Below are 20,029 nucleotides of genomic sequence, written 5' to 3' on the forward strand. Positions count from 1 at the left end.
AGTGCAGCTGCTACTGGTAGTAGAAGAGCTCACTAGGAGCACTAGCACCGTAATACTCCTGTCATCTCATGGTCAAATATATTCATATAAACTGATATGAAAGGCTTATTTCAGTAGCTCACAAATCATTTCACCCCGGACTTGAAACTGACGCCACGAAAATCCCCATGATGCAGGCGAGGACGGAGGAAGCAACCCCAGGCCGCCGCCGCGCCCCAGACTCTCGATGGCGCTCCACCAGCGGGACACCGGCGGCAGAGGCAAAGAGAAGGAAGCCGAGCTCTACGCCGACGACGCCGAGCCGGGTGCGCCCTCGCACGCGACCGGCCGCGTGCCGCCGTGGAGGGAGCAGCTGACGCTGCGCGGCCTGCTGGTGAGCGCGGCCGTGGGCACCATGTACAGCGTCATCGTGATGAAGCTCAACCTCACCACGGGGCTCAACCCCACCCTCAACGTCTCCGCCGCCCTCATCTCCTTCGTCATGCTCCGCGGCTGGACGCAGGCGCTGGCCCGCCTTGGCGTCGCCGTCCGCCCGCTCACGCGCCAGGAGAACACCGTCGTTCAGACGTGCGCCGTCGCCTGCTACAGCATCGGCTCCGCCGGTCAGCGCCACGAACCCCTCCTCAGTTTGATTGTCAAGCTTGCTGCGTATACCCTGGATGTTGACGCGCGCGTACGTCCTTGAATTTTTCCTTGCTCCTCCTCCCCAGGTGGGTTCGGGTCCTACCTGCTTGGGCTCAACAAGAAGACCTACGAGATGGCGGGCACGGACATGGAGGGCAACGTCGGCACGAAAGAACCCGGCCTTGGGTGGATGATCGGATTTCTCTTAGCCGTCAGCTTCGTCGGGATCCTCGCGCTTGTCCCTCTCAGGAAGGTCGGTGAGCTCCCCCCCCACACGCCACATAGTCTTGGCAAGTTTTGGCATTCAGATCACGGCCACTCCCAACTGCGATTTTGCCTTTCGTCCCCAATTTTGTTCTTTTGCCAGTGCTCCTTGCGTAGTGGCCAACTAGTCATCAGCTTCTTGGCATTTTCTTTTCTCCTTTCCGTAGCGCCAGGTGCTGTAGGTACGAGCCTGACGGATTATGTAAGTAAGCTGAAATAAACGACAAATTTGATTCGGTTTTGTTATAGGTATGGTGGTTTGACGTGAACGCTTCAATTTCCCTTATTTTCGGACTGCTTGGTTTGCTTGCCGTACTGTCTTTAGCCCAGTGATTGATTGTATTCATCACTTAGTCTTGCCAAAGCTTTTCTTCAGGCTTCAGTTAAGTCCTACGTCACATACTTTTTTTTCCGGGTAAAAGAGGATTTCATTACTCAGAAAGGGTTACAAGATGCTCCAAATCCAGTTCCTGAACCATGCTTTTAGGACCTGAATCGAGCCATACATTGATTGGTACTCTGCTCTTCCAAAGTTTGCAAGGCACTGGCTAACCCTAACCTACGAGCGATCCACTTTTACAAACTTGCACACACGATCTAGACTAGATAGCCTTTTAATATCCGAAAATAAATGCGTAAGAACAGACCTATCTGGTTGGCATTCCTGAACGGTCGATATAAGCTGAAGGCAGTCCTACGTCACATACATTGGCTAAGTTATAGCTCTATGGAATATTGTCTATGGTTTTGTTTAGTTGAAGCCTAAAAATGGAAGTATGTCAAACTTGTTAGCCTAACTTGTGAGAAAAATAGAGCCAGGGAATGCACTGATTATGTCAAAAAAGTACTACAGTAGATAATTCACCTATGGCTTCAGGTACATATTTCTAAAATTAATTGTGCACTTTGAAAAAGTAAGAGCATTCCGCAGGCCCCAGCTATATGCCAGTTTAGTTGGCTTATCATGTTGTGAACCCTTTCAAACTGAATGTGATCCCTGGATAGCATTTTCTTGTTTGGTTCAACAGTTCCAGTTGTTTGACATCACTTGTAAATGCACAATTTAGTGTGAAGCATAATTGTGTAGAACTTTTGTAAAATTTCAGATTTTGGTGATCGACTACAAATTAACTTACCCAAGCGGAACGGCAACCGCCGTGCTTATAAATGGATTTCATGCGCCTCAAGCAGATGAAGTGGCGAAGTAGGTGTTTCAGCATGAATTAAAAATAAGTACAGTAAATAAAATTTGGCATTTTTATTAAATTTGATCTTCTTCATGGTAATTTCAGGATGCAAGTGAACGGATTCACAAAATACTTTGCTATCAGTTTCGTCTGGAGTTTTTTCCAGTGGTTTTACTCTGGTGGAGATAATTGTGGGTTTTCACAGTTTCCCACTCTTGGACTACGAGCTTGGAAACAATCGTAACACCCGATACTTTTCCTATTAATTATTATACTCCATTCTACACTAAAATCACTAGTAAGAATTTGACATGATTAAATTTTATGCTGTGGTGTCAGGTTCTTCTTTGATTTCAACCTCACATATGTTGGGGCCGGGATGATTTGCCCCCATCTTATTAATATATCTCTCCTTGTCGGTTCTATTCTCTCTTGGGGTATAATGTGGCCACTGATTGCTGATCTGAAAGGAAGCTGGTATTCAGCAGATTTACCAGAAAGCAGCATGAAAAGCCTGCAAGGTTATAAGGTATGGTTCCCTGTTGGAGTTAATCCAAACATCCTTCGAGTCTTAAGTCAGTACGTGTTGTGTTAGTAAGTAGTACTACACGATCTAGCATGTTTAGCTGAACTTTGTTCGATCGTGAGTGCAAGTTAGAGTTGGAGTAGGTCAAAGAACGTGAGTCCTAGTAGGTTTAGGTTTGCAAGTATTCCTAAGATAGCTAGTCGGTTAGCTCTCCTTGGTAAGGCCTGGTTGTTTGGTATGGCCTGGTCGTGTACGTCTAGGTCTAGGTGAGTTAAAAGTCAGTTCGTGTCCTGTTAGGACTAGTCTAGTTTGGAGTCTGGCCGTGTATATATACACACGTTGAGCCTGCACTTTGTAATCGAGAAGTTGTCCAAGAGAAAATCAGAAAAGCAACAAAGAATAGTTTAGAGGGTGCGACATGCACCCTTGGCGATAATTTTTGTGTTCGCGTGTGTTTGTCTAGTTTCATGTGATTGATCCGTGGGTAATTTCCAACAATTGGTATCAGAGCGAGGTCGAAGATTTGAAGCTACGCTTGCCCCGGGGAGGCGACCCTACTAGCGCCTCGGGGCGGGCGATCGTCGTTCGGCGGAACGACAAGGAGGAGACGGCGAAGAGTTGTCGTCGCAAGGTGGTGGAGCTGTGGATGATCGTTGACGGGAGAGGTGGTGCCGAGGTGCGGTGCCGGGAGTCTCGTCAAGATCGTCTTCGGAGGAGTCGGATGAGTCAAAGAGTCAAGTGTGTGCACGTCTACACGTGCGGTCGTCGTCGTGTCAGTGAGTCGTCGTTGTGTCCAAGTGCTCGTCTCCGTGAAGATTTGTTGCAGTTGAAGCGCGTCAAGTGTGTGAGATGTGCACGGTGTTCCGTGAGTTATGTCCATGTCCTCGTGGAGCGTCCTGGTTGCGGCCAGCAGGGTTCGGTGCGATGCCGAAGGCGGACGGTGGTAGGGAAAGCTACCGTAAAGCGAGGAGGTGTGTGCGCAGTAGGAGGAGAGACTACTGCAAGCAAGTACAAGAGGAGTATGGTGCGAACCGAGTGCGAGGATGCCAGCAATAGCGGTGGCACATAGGTGCGAACCGGGTGCGGCAGGGGCCGAGCAATGGCGGTGGCAAAGCATAGCAGAGCAGTGGTGCGATGCATGTTTCCTGCGTGGTCATACTGACTGTACGGACACGACAACAAAGAGGTGACGTGAAGCTGCGGTAATCTAGATCGGGAGGAGCATGAGGAAACGTTATGTTTGGATTAGGAGGAGATTGTTGGAGTTAATCCAAACATCCTTCGAGTCTTAAGTCAGTACGTGTTGTGTTAGTAAGTAGTACTACACGATCTAGCATGTTTAGCTGAACTTTGTTCGATCGTGAGTGCAAGTTAGAGTTGGAGTAGGTCAAAGAACGTGAGTCCTAGTAGGTTTAGGTTTGCAAGTATTCCTAAGATAGCTAGTCGGTTAGCTCTCCTTGGTAAGGCCTGGTTGTTTGGTATGGCCTGGTCGTGTACGTCTAGGTCTAGGTGAGTTAAAAGTCAGTTCGTGTCCTGTTAGGACTAGTCTAGTTTGGAGTCTGGCCGTGTATATATACACACGTTGAGCCTGCACTTTGTAATCGAGAAGTTGTCCAAGAGAAAATCAGAAAAGCAACAAAGAATAGTTTAGAGGGTGCGACATGCACCCTTGGCGATAATTTTTGTGTTCGCGTGTGTTTGTCTAGTTTCATGTGATTGATCCGTGGGTAATTTCCAACATTCCCAATTTAAATAGTTGTTGCGTCTGTGATTTGCGATCTTTTGTTTCTTACCTGTCTCTCATTCTCAGGCTTTCATATGTATATCTCTCATCCTAGGAGACGGTGTGTACAATTTTGGAAAGGTTATGCTGAAAACCATTTGGAGTATACTTGACAAATCAAAACAGAACGACGCCAAGAAAGGTAAATGTCTTAGCACACATCCTTTTTTTATGTATCAATGATCTAATGTGGGGTTTTCATTATGCTTCCAGAGGAAGATATTTTGGCGCTCGATGAACTTCACCGCAATGAAGTTTTTATAAGAGACAGTCTCCCTAATTGGATAGCCATCTTGGGTTACTTTGCACTATCAGTCGCTGCTGTAATTACAATTCCCTTGATTTTCCCTGAGATGAAGTGGTACTATGCTATCATAGCATACATATTGGCACCTGCCTTGGGTTTCTCCAATGCCTACGGATCTGGGCTTACTGACATCAACATGGCTTACAACTATGGAAAAATTGCCCTGCTCATTCTTGCATCCACTGTTGGAAAAGAACATGGTGTAATTGCTGGGATGGTAGGCTGTGGTATGGTGAAATGTATGACATCAATATCAGCTGATCTGATGCAGGATTTCAAAACTGGACATCTTACATTAACATCACCTAGATCAATGCTTATTGCTCAGATTGTTGGCACCGCCATGGGCTGTGTCATCTCACCCCTAACATTCTTTGTGTTCTACAATGCCTTTGACATAGGCAATCAGAATGGGCCCTGGAAGGCACCGTATGCTCTAATATACCGAAACGTTGCAATTCTTGGTGTACAGGGCTCATCTGCTTTGCCATTGCATTGCTTGCAGCTGTGCTATGGATTCTTCGCCTTCGCGCTGGTGGCCAACCTTATGAGGGATTTCCTCCCGCGGAAGTATGGCAAATGGATTCCCTTGCCCATGGCAATGGGGTTTCCATTCCTTGTTGGCGCGAGCTTTGCCATCGACATGTGTGTCGGGAGCTTGATAGTCTATATCTGGCACAAGATTGACAGAAGCAAAGCAGTGCATATGGTGCCGGCAGTTGCATCTGGTTTTATATGCGGGGATGGACTGTGGATCTTTCCAGCTTCCTTGCTTGCACTGGCCAAGATCACTCCACCAATGTGCATGGCATTTGATCCTACATACTAGATGACTATCATGCTCGATAGTAGTCACAGCTCCATGGCTGAGATTTTGCATGCTAGGGTGAATAACCTGAATGGTAAATCCGCAGGGTGTAAAATTGTAAGAAAGTGTCTTTCAGGAGCAGATGATCCAATTGTCAAATATCGGTTTCCAGTTGGTCTCTGCAAACCGTTTGAAAAAGTATCATCTTGTCAATTAGCAAATAGCAAACTGTTGCATGCCAAAAAAAACAAGGGGGTTTGGGTATTTTGGACCTGGATATTATGAATATTGCTCTGCTGGACAAATAGTTATGGAAACTTTCTAATGAAAACTGGCCTTTGGCAACTAGTTAAACAGTACCTGCAAAATCAAACTCTTTGTTAGGAACCTGGGGGTTCCCACTTTTGGCAAGGGCTTTATATAGAATTAAAAGAAGTTTTCTGGAGATGCTGTAAAATAAGATTGGGGATGAGAGGAAAAACTAGCTTTTGGTAGGACCATTGGCTTACTGATGAGAGTTCTGCTAAAAAAATCCTAAGACTTTTTTATGTTTGGATTAATTGAAATGTGACTATTAGAGATGTAATGGATACCGGGATTGTTTCTTTAAGATTTAGGAGGGCCATGGTTGGATCTTTGAGAGAGCAATGGAAACAATTAAAATTCCGTTTTTATAGGGTGATTTTAACTGAGGAACCAGATTAATATGGAAATTGACGAATTCTGGATGTTTCTTTGTTAAATCATTCAGCTCTGCTATGCAATTTTGTGGAACTGTTCCTTATAAATGTTGTATGCTGATCCGAATTCATAAAAAAAGGGTGGCTAACTTATGACGAGCGGAGTAAAGTCCGTCACCGGTAGGCTTGGGTCGAGAGGAGAGGAGTTTTTTAATCGCTTCATTGGAAAACCCACAACGCTGTGTAAACACTCTTGATATAGTTTTGCTTGCTAGCGTTCGTGATTTTCTCTCTTTCTTAGAGAGGTTTGTTTATAAAAATAAATTTACGTGGAAGATAAAAATCCCACTGAGGGTTAAAACTTTTTTCTTTGGCTGGTTCTCAAAGGGAGCATCTTGACCAGAGATGTTTTATCACACAAGGGGGAATGTGAGAAGTTTTTTCTGCAAAAATTTCAAAGAGTTCTAAAAGTAATAAATATTACAAATAGGTCATTTGGATCACCTAGCGAAGACTACAGACACTAGTCAAAGCCGAAGGCGCGCCACCATCCTCGCTCCTCCATCATCGGAGGCAGGCAAATTTTATCGTAGTAAAGTTTGTTGTAGTAGATAGACGGAAGACCGACTGGATCCCAGAAAATTCACCGTACACACGACTTCATGCACCCCCGCCGACGGTAGACGCACCACCGAAGCGATGATAAGGCGGGAAGAACCTTATGTGAGAAGTTAACCTTGGTAGACAAGATTCAAGACCCTCTTGTCTAGGAGCCAGCCAGCCCTGCCCAGGGTTACATCACTAGGCCAATTATTGAGCCTATCATGATCACCACCATAAAACAATTCCGTGGGTACACTCCTAAGCTAACCGAAGATTTAAGAAGAGGTGCAGCATGGTCCATGCAGCCCACAGATTACCCTCAAAGCAAAACACAGTATGCTTAACCCGGTTTCAGTCTACAGGCTATAGCTCTTCTACTTTTATGCTTGCTAGCTTGTGTTGTGCCCATTGCAATCCGGACCGATGCTGATACGCGACAGCGACGGGGGAGTATCTTGTGTGAACTGCCAGCCTCCACATGAACCGCTCGGTGTGGACCGTCGTCCTTCACCCGTGTCTTCTCCCACTCACTCGAGCACGCGCACTGAAGATGCCCAGACAGTCTCGAATCCTCAGTGTGGCATTCTCTGTCTGACGGCACAAATCGGTCTCAATTATCGGCTTATCGCACGGCATCGATCGTCTGCCTAAGGGAGCCGTGCCCTTGTCACTTCTGTTTGATTGGCGATTCTGTCGCTCAACTTTGCGCAGGAGTTGGAGGGCCATGGCTGCCCGGGTTAGGCCACGGAAAGCGGCATCCGATGCTCGATTTCGACCGTGGGTTCTGAAGTTCTATGACCGGATTGGATTTGGTCCGGAATTGTTCCCCTGATTCAGTCTGTCAGCTGTTGCTGCATCTGATTTCGAGATGTTTCATCAGGCTGAACAATTGTCCCTTCTTTGATCGTTTTTGATGCAATCATGCAGTGCAACTCGAACGGGCATACACTACAGAGACTAGACAAGGCTAATGACCCAAATCTAAATTACGAAATCTGATTTTGTACTCTCCTAGTCTCCTCTTATAGTATGTTTACCGCAATATCTCGTCTCGAGTTTGACACGAACACAACTCCTGTTCATCTACACCAGATACAACGTCAGTGGGGAAACCCCCGACACCGAGCCATCTATCCACTCATAGTTTGACATAAACCAAACCAATGATTTCGAATCTTCACGGAAAGTATCCATCATGCGTTCAATCTCTCTGCTTTTGGGAGACAACACTGGTGATAGTGAGTACCGACGTTAATACGGTGTTAACTCCTACAGAGGAGAGGACCTTATAGCCTAGTGGCATTGTAAGCTCTCTTTCCCATCCATTTAGAGGTAATAATATTTATCAAACACATTTAAAAATCGAAATTAATGCTTTAGAGTACTATATGCAAATACGACGGGAGTTAACAAGTATGCCCATGCTGTGTGGGTCGAAATTTTATCAAAAAGGACCACCTGCCCTAGTGAAATGGCAAAAAGGACCATCCCTGAGTGCAAATGGCAAAAGTGCCGGCACGCTCGCCAGCCGACACGTGGAGGGTGCCGCCGCCAGCTGTGGCGGTGTGGTGACCCGGCATACCACTGCATGGTGTAGTATGCAAGTCTGATATAACACCAATGAAACACCGTTCCACTAGTATTATATCGCTCAGAGTGGTACAACAGAAACATATGCGGGTCCAAGGCATGTCTATAGAATTACAACACTGACTTTTACAAAAGATCCACACAGCCTCCTACTTTACAATGAGGTAAAACTGCAACTAAACTCCAGAAGAACGACTTGTAGTCTAGCTAAGCCTATCACGAACTCTATTGTAGAGTATTTAACTAACTATAGAGGCTATAAATAGATTCTAGCTAAGTAGGAGCTAGGTTTAGGAAGCTAGTTCCTTTCTATTGCTAATCTAGGTTTCTCCTTGTTGGATGTGGTATCTGACTCCTCTGACAGGGTCCTGTTCCCTTGAAGTAGTTGTAGACTCCTCGGCCTTCGAGTTGCACTGTAGATCCTCCTTCGATGCTTCCATATCTAAGCAGGGGATTTAAGAGTGGGATGAGTACGAGCGTACTCAACAAGTTCATTATAGGAAAGAGGTGTTTGATGCACTAGCTACGACATTAGACCGGAAAGTCTAATACCAATGCAGGTTTTCATAACCATTTCTTCAAAAGGTTGCTTTTATTCGGAAGAACTATGTCCGTCAGCCTTCACCGGTTTACTAGAACTTCATGGAGCTCCTTTCCGGCCGCGTTCGCAGTTCCATATCCCGGAACAAGGAGTGACAGGTCACGGTTCTTTACACTCTGCAGAGGTGTGTTGCTTTACCCATAAGAGATCTTAACCTTGGTGCCAACCGGGTGATCTTCCCGTCCACACTTCCTATGGTGTGAGGCCCGGTATAAGGTCTAGCCAATCATGTTCCTCCGCTACCTCGAACACCCACCCTTTGTTGCATGCGCCGACCCTGGGTCCACGTCGGTCCCATTATTCCTATAGATTTCAAGGTGGACCCCGACCACGACAACGATGCTTGGGCTCTACCATACACTCCTACGCCGGTGGCTGCAACCCATCATAGACCGCAATACCGTGGGGACTTAAGGCTTCCCCGACCAACCGCTTGTTCTTCGAGCGACAAGTGTCTACGGACTATGCCGTGGGGACTTAAGGCTTCCCCGACCAACCGCTTGCCCCGACGGATACAAGTGTCTACGGTAAAGCGCATCCGTTGATGAACGAGAGGTGGAAACACTTTTGACTACTCCGTCCCACTCCGGATCTTATGGTTAACACGGGTATTACGGCACAAGAATCACTGGCGACATTTGTTGTTTAATCCTAGATGGATATAAGCCCGTGCAATGGAACCTCCACCATATCAACACAATCCATGGTTCCATTGCCCACCACATAGTCATATTCATAGTTATGAAAGTAGTGGTTTTGATTTTTGTGCAATAGTGATAACCATAATACTTTGCAAGTAATTTGATAGAAATACTCAAATGACATGAGCAAGTGATGAACTTGCCTTTCTTGACTGCAAGATTATGCAGGCAAGGTCTTCGATACGCAATAACTCCAAATTCTGAAATAGCATCATCGTCCGGTAAGGACGATATTTAAAAGATTGGCAAGGATGCAATAATGCATAATAATGAGATGCAATCACTCTAAGCGTGACCTTACCCCGATGAATTAGGATTAGTGTGTGGTAATGATTAGTTCAGGGTGTGTTGCACTTTTAAAGTGATTCACAAACAAGGTTCTTATTCAAGTTTGTGTTGTTTTAGAATCATAAGCAAGTGGTAAAATGCATAGTAGCAATCATACACACCAAGGAATAGTAGTTGTATAATAAGTAAAGAACAGTGGTCAATTTTAGTACTATATGGCTGTTGACGTCAGAAACCGACCGGTGGGTAGAGACGACCAACACCGTAGAGCCGGGAACAACTAGGGCTGCGGCTGGCCCTAGTCCCTCTGAGCGACGGCCCGCAAAGCCTCCTGGTCGCACGCACCGATGTTTATCACAAAGGCGTGCCACCTGACCTATACCTGGTCGGGAAGGTGTGGATGATGCCTCGCTTAGTTTCTGCCGAGGCACACACGTAAACGTTAAATACGAGCCTCGATCGGCTCTCGAGGTTATCCCGTGGATCGGCTCAAGGAGCCGATCCACCCATGATTCGGACGAGGTGTCCGAATATATGGTGGTCCTGCTTGATCAAGGTAAAGCTGATGAGATCTACGACGATGTGGGGTTTTCACCGCATAATCGGATCATCCTACTCCGAGGTTGGGCCTCGCGGCCACGCACGGTGATCGTAAGCCAATCCTAAGCAGGGCCTAAAAACCAACACGAGGTTGATCCTCGGAACATCCCGCTTAGGGCCAACGAACGACACCCTACGTGCCGCTGGATCCTCCCCCCCTTTGTAAGGCCTAACTATTGCAGATATTAAACTAATCCTTGTAGAACAAGGAGTAATCGTAACGGATCAGATCTACTATACTACGATCAAGCGGGGTGCCGCCCCTACGCCTAAGATAGGCGTAAGGGCGGCTAGACATGCAAGGGTTGCACTACGAAAGCATGTAACATGAAGAACGATGCTAACCCTAACATATCTAAGATAACTACGCTGCTCGCCATCAAAAACGCTTCAGCACGAGCAGCGCATGAACAACGTGGGTAGGCTTGTACTGCCTAGATCGCGAGATGCGATCTAGGCAGCATGTTGCTTACCGGTAGAAACCCTCGAGACGAAGGAGTTGGCGATGCGCCGAGATTTGTTTGTGGTTGAACGTTTGTTGTTGTTTATTCCATAAACCCTAGGTACATATTTATAGTCCAGGGGACTTTCTAATGCGGGCGTGCACTAAACCGTGCACGAGTAAGATTCTATCTTTAAACTAAGATGCGATCTAATATGTTACAGATACATGGGCAATTAAGCCCAACTTGGTATAAAAGGCCGATCATGTATTCCTTCTATATATATATTTCTTCACGCCCGTCTTGATCGCAGCCCACCTCTGACTTGGTCAAATTCTGGTGATAACACATGCCCCCCTGGTTTTGGAAATGTCATTTCCAAAATCATTACGCTTTCTCTCGTCGGGTCATGTCGTGGTAGAGCAGAACCGCCGCAGAATCTTCCATCATTACGCCTCGTCTCCCGGGCTTCTCTGTATGAACTGTCAATCCCGGCCTCATATCCTCGAGAACCGTCATGGCATTAAATCTCCACTACACTCCTTTTATTTATCTGTGCCAAACAGTTCACCATCGCCTTGCTCTGCTCCGTTCACCAAACCCAAAAATCCTTCTCTCCTGTAGTCATGTCTTCCTCTTCCTCCTCTGCTTCAGGCACCTCTCTCCAACCGTTGCCGAAGAACAAAGAAGAGGACGATCTCCACTCCGGGGCGCACCCCATCCCCTCTGACAAGGAGACGAAAGGAGGAGAAGCGGAGAAGGCCAAGGCCTCCCCCTCCACCAGGCTCCCGCCGAAAAAGCGCTCACGCATGTGGGCGGACAGCGAGGATGATGGTGATGACGAGGAAGAAGAAGATGAGGAGGAGGAAGATGACTCCTCCGCCTCCATTGGGTATCCTCCAACGAAGCGTTTCCGCGGCTGGGCGGATAGCGAGGACGATGATGATGACGAGGAGGAGGAGGAAGCCCCAGCCGATGGCTGGGGCAGCAGCGGCGAGGAGCTTCCTGGGAGCAGCGCCGACGACCTCGATGATGGCGACGACGAGGACAACGACGACTAGTAGAATAGGACCAGTAGTAGCAGTGCACTAGGCACTAGATCCCTCTTTTGAGAGCCATCGGCTCTCCTTGTAAAGCTGCTCCTTTGAATTAATGAGAATTGTTCTTCCAAATTCTCCTTTCATTAATCCAATTTCCATTCTTCCGCCTGCCGCCCCAAGACCGATAGTGACGAATCGGGTCATTCTTGCTTTTCTCAACCGTGGCATTTGCAGTCCCGCAGCTGATGACTATTCATCGGCTAATCTGAGGAACCAATCTCTTCCTTTTCTTGCAGCACTAGCACGGTCCAAACCTCGTACCAGACGACGGCTTTTCCTTCCCAGTTCCTCCCTGAGAAGGTCATGATGCAGGGACAGCCGAGGTAACTCCAATCGGCTCTCAAAAACAAGGCACCTACCAGACCTGTTGCCCCCCGAGTCTCAGCCAAGGCAAAACAGAGACGAGGATTGGCAAATTAGCTGTATGGACCCGGGCTTGATCATGTCTGAGGGAGCTTCTTATGCAAAGCCAGCCGATTTATGACTCAACATAAATCGGCTTCTCAAAGCAGAGAGCCTTCAAGGTGAGCTGCCCCCCGAGTTTCTTCAGTTCTTCTTGCATCTTGGTGGGTCTTACGCAATCCATCATTGACCTGAACGTCCGAGCTCTTATTTTTTCTTGAGTCGATGGCCATGCACCGGCTTTCGTATCCTTAAGTCGATGTCTGCCGCATCGGCTGTGCTCGAAAATTTTCGAATTTTCAGATTTTTCTTTTTTTTACGGCCGATTCACATTGGCCCCCATGCTTTGATACCCATCGACAAAGGATGAGACACTTCCATTGTATATTCATATCCTCGTGTTATATCCACCTGGGTGCCCCCCGAGCCGATTCTGTCAAGAAAATTGATGGTATCGGCTCTGCTGGATCATGTGTTGAACCCAGGCAGAATGGATGGTGAGGATAATTTTGGCCGATTGCTGGAATCGGCCTCCACGTTGCTTGCTCGGTGAAGGTTTTGTAATGTTCCCTTCACAAACTCTTGGGGCCGATCACAAGGATCAGCCTCGCCATGTCTAGCTTATTGACGAGCCCTTGCTACTCGCTCAGGCCGGCAGACAAAACCAGCCCAATCTCTGATTTCATCCTGTTGGTGTGCTCGCCGTCGTCCACCTTGAGTGCATCGTGTAAACGTGGAGCCTTAAACTTCGTCGGAAGAACGAGCACCATGTTCGTGCCAGCCGATGTTCCATCATCGGCTTTCCTTTGCTTGGGGCGCCACTCTTTTCGTTGTGGACGACCCTCTTCGTCCAGGGTTCGCTGAACCTTCGCAGCCAGATCAGGCCTTGCCTTTCTCAATGTATGCAAGTATAACCTCTCGGCTTCTTCCAAGCCGCGCAATCGTTGAACCCTGCGTTTCTGGGAACGGCTGAGTCCGTCAGGGCACCACCTCGGTCGGTGGTACCTGTCTTCTTCTTCTTCTTGCCCCTCGTTTTCCGAATCCTCGAGATCTTCCCATCGAGGGGACTCAGCGCATTTGCTCTGTGGCGGGAGAGGTCCTAAGCGTTCGAACACGGACACGTTGGCTGCCTCCTTCTTCTTCCGGTTGCATTACGGGCAATTGCCGATTGTTGGCAATCGGCTCATTCCTGAATCCCAGCGAGTGCTCGAAGAAAGGACAATCCCGGTGCCTGTCCTCGTCGTCTTGCTCCCTTGCCTTTCCTTTGGCACAACGCTCGTGCTCCTCCTCATCGCGATTACGTCGACGAAGTCTTCCGGCTTCTCCGGTCGGACGAACTCTTTCATCATCGTCGCCGGACCGTCGGCGTTGGTCGTCTTGACTCGCGTACTTGTTGAGGAGGTGATCGGAGAGAGGTCGCCGATATCTTAAGTTCTTCACTTCTCCCTCTCGTTACGTAGCGCTTGCCGTCTTGGCGGAGCCGATCGCGTGGAGCGGCTTCCTCCGTTTCTTTGCTATGAGAGCAGCTGCCCTCATCTCCATCCTTGCCAGCGTGGTGTCCAAGATCTACCATGTTGATAGTGCACAGGAAGCCCGGCTGGCACCCTGCATGGCAAGCATACTCCACCATGTTCACGGCGGGGAAGGGCTGGGTATCGACCTTCATGGCGTACTGGTTGAAAATTAGACGCCCGTTCTCTATCGCCGCTTGGATGTGCTGACGCCACACACTGCAGTCGTTGGTAGCATGGGAGAGCGAGTTATGCCATTTGCAGTATGGCTTTCCATTCAGCTCTTGCGCCGTGGGGAATTTGAGACCTTCCGGTATCTTCAAATGCTTTTCCTTGAGTAGGAGGTCGAAGATTTGCTCAGTCTTGGTCACGTCAAAGTCAAATCCCCTGGGCGGGCCCGGTGGCTTTACCCATTTGCAGGACACGGGGGTTCCTCCCCGAGTCCACTCAGCCACTGCTACTTCTTGGTCTCCCGCAGGAACTTCGTCTTCCTCTGCCTCGACCAGGGCTACTGCACGCTTGAACTTGTCTTGGTACAGGTCCGGGTGGCGCTGTTCATATGCTGAAAGTTTCTGAACCACGTGCGCCAGCGAGGGTAATCCGCTTGGGAGGCCATGTCCTTGAGCTGTGTTGCAAGGCCCTGCTACTGCCAACTCGACTGCTTCCTTTTCAGTTATACGAACCGAATAGCATCGGTTCCTAAGATTCCTGAAGCGCTGGATGTATTCTGTCACAGTTTCTCCGCGCTTCTGACGTAGCTGTGCTAGATCGGCAATGCTAGACTCGGAAGCTTCTGAATGATACTGCTCATGGAATTGCTCTTCCAACTGCTTCCAAGTCTGGATGGAGTTCGGCGGTAGCGATGTGTACCACCCGAAAGCCGATCCTGTGAGGGACTGTGAGAAGAACCTCACACGCAACTCATCTGACGCTGAGATCGTGCCCAGCTGTGCCAAATATCGGCTCACATGCTCGATGGAGCTGGACCCCTCTGTCCCACTGAACTTTGTGAAGTCCGGGAGCCGATATTTGGGTGGCAGCGGGATCAGTTCGTAGCTGTTGGGGTACGGCTTGGTGTAGCCGAACGCCTTCCTTTTCGGCATCATACCGAACTGATCTTTCAGAATTGCACAGATCTGATCCGCTGTGATGGCTGAAGGTGTCGATCCCTGGAGATTCGCCGGGGTAGCATACTTGACCAGCCATGCTTGCTTTTCCGGCTCTAAGCCAACTGCAGGAGCTGGGCCTTGGAGGTTCGTCGGGGTGGCGTACTTAGCCAGCCAAGATTGCTTCTCAGGATCAGCTCCTGACGTTCCTCCTGCCGTTCCAGAGGCCGCTGATATTGCAGCCTGGTTCGAGAGTGCCCAGGCGTTGCAGTCCGGCACGTATGCGCACGTGTATCCGTGCGGGATCTCCTTAGGTGGCTCGGGTAGGAATTGGTAGTCACTAGGATCACCGCCAACCTTGTAGACGACGTATGCCGATGAGTTCGGCAGTTCCGGCGCTGCCCATGCGAACGGCTGGGGCTGGAGCGGCATCTCTCCTTTGAAGGTCCCCAGAGCCGGTCCCGACGGGGAGTACCGGTGACTCATGATTTCCTGGACGACGCGCAGAGCGACACGCTCCAAGGTGTTCACCAGGCTCTCAGAGTGGCGGTGCAGCGAGTGGGCCACCATGTAGTTGATCTCCTGCCGCGGTGACCTGATGCGTTCTTCTGACGGGGCGGACAGGTCCACTCCATCGAGCGCGCCTTCAGGCGTGAAACCCTTCCACCTGACGCCATGGGAGCGGGTTCGGTGGAAGGAGCCGATGAGTTCGGCTTCGAGGGTTGCCTTGATCTCGTCATGCTTCTTCTTGAGCTCATCGAGGCGGATCCGCGTATGTGACCGGAGCGTCTTCCGCCATCTTGGATGTAGATGGCGATATCGTGGATGTCGTCAGTGTCCCACCGGGCGTGCCAGAATGTGTTGACGTCAGAAACCCACCGGCGGGTAGAGACGAGCAACACCGTAGAGCCGGGAACAACTAGGGCTGCGGCTGGCCCTAGTCCCTCTGAGCGACGGCCCGCAAAGCCTCTTGGTCGCACGCACCGATGTTTATCACAAAGGCGTGCCACCTGACCTATACCTGGTCGGGGAAGGTGTGGATGATGCCTCGCTTAGTTTCTGCGGGGCACACACGTAAACGTTAAATACGAGCCTCGATCGGCTCTCAGGTTATCCTGTGGATCGGCTCAAGGAGCCGATCCACCCATGATTCAGACGAGGTGTCCGAATATATGGTGGTCCTGCTTGATCAAGGTAAAGCTGATGAGATCTACGACGATGTGGGGTTTTCACCGCATAATCGGATCATCCTACTCCAGGGTTGGGCCTCGCGGCCACGCACGGTGATCGTAAGCCAATCCTAAGCAGGGCCTAAAAACCAACACGAGGTTGATCCTCGGAACATCCCGCTTAGGGCCAACGAACGACACCCTACGTCCCGCTGGATCCTCCCCCCCTTTGTAAGGCCTAACTATTGCAGATATTAAACTAATCCTTGTAGAACAAGGAGTAATCGTAACGGATCAGATCTACTATACTACGATCAAGCGGGGTGCTGCCCCTACGCCTAAGATAGGCGTAAGGGCGGCTAGACATGCAAGGGTTGCACTACGAAAGCATGTAACATGAAGAACGATGCTAACCCTAACATATCTAAGATAACTACGCTGCTCGCCATCAAAAACGCTTCAGCACGAGCAGCGCATGAACAACGTGGGTAGGCTTGTGCTGCCTAGATCGCGAGATGCGATCTAGGCAGCATGTTGCTTACCGGTAGAAACCCTCGAGACGAAGGAGTTGGCGATGCGCCGAGATTTGTTTGTGGTTGAACGTTTGTTGTTGTTTATTCCATAAACCCTAGGTACATATTTATAGTCCAGGGGCTAATGTGGGCGTGCACTAAACCGTGCACGAGTAAAATTCTATCTTCAAACTAAGATGCGATCTAATATGTTACAGATACATGGGCAATTAAGCCCAACTTGGTATAAAAGGCCGATCATGTATTCCTTCTATATATATATTTCTTCACGCCCGTCTTGATCGCAGCCCACCTCTGACTTGGTCAAATTCTGGTGATAACAATGGCATGGTTGGTGATTACTTGTTATATAATTCAAAAGAATAACTTTTGAAGAACATGTTCTAAAATGAAGAACAAGTATGATAATTAGGTTCGTGGGGTTCTATGGGTTTCTATGATTCTAATTGGTTTCTGGAGTAAGTGGTAGATGGATCACAACAATGTTGGATTCATCAACACCTAGGGCTTGTAAGATTAAGATAAGCCTAGGAATCCTAAGCAATTCATTATACATGGTTGCTATCAAGATTGGTTTATCTTGCCAGTGATAGCTGGCTAGGTTTTATAGGTCCTTATATGCAGGGTTGATGAGAATTCCTTATTTTCTTCAAAAGAATAACTTTTGAAGAACATACTTCTTAAGTAATAAGAAGTATATCAATTAGGGTTGAGGTTGTCTAGGTTTTACTGTTGGTTCTATTAAGTAAGGAATAATTGGCTCCTGAACAGGATGGTTGATAAACATCCAATACTGTTAGGGTTTAGTGGAATATGGAATGTAGTACCAAATAGTAGGTGTAGTTGCTTTTAGGTTTCATCACAATGGTGTGATGCTAATTATGGATATCTAAGTATGGTGGTCTTTGGAAAAGGAACTAGGGTTTTATACTTGGTTGATCCTACTTGATCAACTAGGTTTAGTGATATGTATACATGGAATATTAAATTGCTAGTGATAGGGTTCTACAGTTTATGTGGACATAGGTATGCCTTTTAGTTGCTAATGATGGCTCTATGATTTGAAATAAAATACCATGATCACCTGTTCTAACCTAGGGTTTAGGTTAGAAACAATTTAGGGTTCACATGTACTAATGGAACTAGGGTTCCTGATGGAGTTAGGGTTTTAGGGTTTCATATGAAATGATAGGGTTGTACTATCATTCAATATGGAATTAGGGTTTGCTATTTACCATCTAGTTCTAGGATTAATAACTTCAGGTTAAAGTTGAAGTTACTAATAACTTTGAAATAAAAATAATATTGCATTTGGCATTTTATTATTTTTGAATAATTAATAATTAGGATAATTATTAATTAGAATTTAAATCCTCCTAATAAGGATTAATAAGTTAATATCAAAGGAAAATTAATTTTTAATGTTTTCCTTATTTACTTTCTGGTTTTTTATTTGTTTTAGAACTTTTTCTTAATTTCTGAATTTTTGTTGCATTTTGAATAAAAGAAAAGACTTAATTATTAAGTTTAAAACAATTAAATTTTTATTAATTTTTTTTTTCATATTATATTTTTATTGGATAGAGTTTAATTTTCTAAGAATTTTGATATCTTATATATATTTTTCTGAGTTATAAATAATTTTCTACATATCTATAAAGTTTCAGTAATAATTGAATTGAAATTAAAATAAAGAAAACGGTTTGATACCGTGGCAGACCCTAACCCTAGTCACTGACCCGTGGGGCCAAGACCACGTAGGCTGCCACGCCAGCGGCGATGGTTCAAGGTTGACCAGACGAGTTGACCACGCCGACGTTTAAACGCCGGTGGTCATCTGGGGACGGCGCCGCCGATTTACGGCCTCCCCAGATGCGTGTCTATGCTCTAACGAACCCTCTCGACAAGGCAAACCTTGTGGTGGTGTTGGCCTCTCGAGAAACGCACCGGAGCATCGCCGGAGATCATGTCTGCGGCGGCGCAGCTCCGGCCAAGTGTCGAAATGAAGCTACGGGTGGCCATTTGATGCAAATTATAGGGCTACGGGTGCGTATTCATACCCTGGTTCTGTTGAGGTGGTCGGCGATGATGATCGTGGGCGGAGACGAGCTCAATTGCTTGTACACCGGAGATGAACTGCGAAAGGGAATCTCCAAATTGGCATCATTTACTGCTCCCCCGGATGCTATCTTCCTCCTAGATGCTCTACTCGACAAGGCGCATCTCCTGGACCTCCGCACGGGTGCTGGGGTGGCTCCAACCGTCGGGTTCTTCCTCGACTCCGGCGGCCAGTAGGTGGAAATGGCGAGAGAAGGAGAGGTTCAGAGGACGATTGAGTGAGTGGAGAGGCACTAGGGTTCGCCGGGGAGTTTCAGAGAGTCTTTATAGCTCATGGCGCGGCTTAGAGCGTCAGCTCGACGGCGATGACTGGCCGGGATGAACGACAATGTCGGTGCATGATTCGGGCACGAATCTTGGCGATACAGGATAAGGTGGACGCGAGAGAGGTTATGGGCAGCTCTGGCTTGGTCGCACTACAAGAAAAGTTGCCATGGCCGACGAAGTTGAAGTCGCGCCGTGGTTGCTGGTGTACCATGGCCGACGATTTTGGGTCCCTCCGTGGTGCATGTCAAAACTTTTTTTTCTCGTTTTTGAGGCCACCTAGCCCGACGAAAGCGGCCAAAACGTCGCGTATGGTGGCCCGGGACGTGGTGCATCTCGAAATCTCGGGTTCGCCGGCCGAGTCAACGCAAATCCGCACCACCGAGGGATGTAGGGCCCGGATGGCAGCCTCTCTCGGCATTGTTTTTTTTCTCGATCGCGCCATCTCGTTCAACGTTCTCCGATCGAGCCGTTTACGATGCGGATCATGGGTCCCGCATGTCATCCTCTATGAACCAAAATTCTTTCTAGGTTTATGGTGTACTCTAATATTTATTTAGGTTACTTGAGCCAAAGATTCAATTGTCTATCTTAGTTGGTTTATTCCACTCCTTATTTCACTAAGTCATGGATATAGTCTTATTCCACTTGGTATTTTGTGATCTCACCACTTCAAGGTGAAATGGTTTACCTAATACTTTAGTTCAAAGTTAAACATTGATTCTTAAATAGGTAAAGCTAGAATTAGTATGATTGGTCTCTCTCTCACTTGGGAAGGACTTGAATAATACTCTAGGGTTCCTCTTGAAGATGATAATTTG

General features: G+C 47.7%; 1 protein-coding gene across 2 annotated transcripts; it reads left to right on the forward strand.

Annotated features, from left to right (window-relative positions):
• Nucleotides 1-226: 226 nt before the first annotated feature.
• LOC124676213 (probable metal-nicotianamine transporter YSL9) lies at nucleotides 227-5,520 on the forward strand. 2 transcript variants are annotated; one of them, XM_047212285.1, is made up of 7 exons: nucleotides 227-602; nucleotides 711-877; nucleotides 1,995-2,092; nucleotides 2,181-2,315; nucleotides 2,415-2,604; nucleotides 4,412-4,526; nucleotides 4,598-5,520. In XM_047212285.1, the coding sequence occupies exons 1-7, from the start codon at nucleotides 227-229 to the stop codon at nucleotides 5,518-5,520; spliced, it is 2,004 nt and encodes a 667-aa protein (XP_047068241.1). The 2 variants fall into 2 exon arrangements, with proteins under 2 accessions (XP_047068241.1, XP_047068242.1); XM_047212286.1 differs by having other exon boundaries at nucleotides 380-602; nucleotides 4,412-4,532; nucleotides 4,604-5,520.
• The last annotated feature ends 14,509 nt before the right edge of the window (nucleotides 5,521-20,029 follow it).

This window comes from Lolium rigidum, chromosome 7 (genome assembly GCF_022539505.1).
Source record: "Lolium rigidum isolate FL_2022 chromosome 7, APGP_CSIRO_Lrig_0.1, whole genome shotgun sequence".
NCBI classification, from domain to species: Eukaryota; Viridiplantae; Streptophyta; class Magnoliopsida; order Poales; family Poaceae; genus Lolium; species Lolium rigidum.

What these genes read in the sequence shown, in the direction of transcription:
- LOC124676213 (XM_047212285.1), top strand. Translation starts at nt 227, where the DNA reads ATGGCGCTCCACCAGCGGGACACCGGCGGCAGAGGCAAAGAGAAGGAA. An exon ending in CTACAGCATCGGCTCCGCCG is followed by an intron (nt 603 to 710) that starts GTCAGCGCCACG and finishes CCTCCTCCCCAG; the next exon opens with GTGGGTTCGGGTCCTACCTG. An exon ending in CAAGCAGATGAAGTGGCGAA is followed by an intron (nt 2,093 to 2,180) that starts GTAGGTGTTTCA and finishes TGGTAATTTCAG; the next exon opens with GATGCAAGTGAACGGATTCA.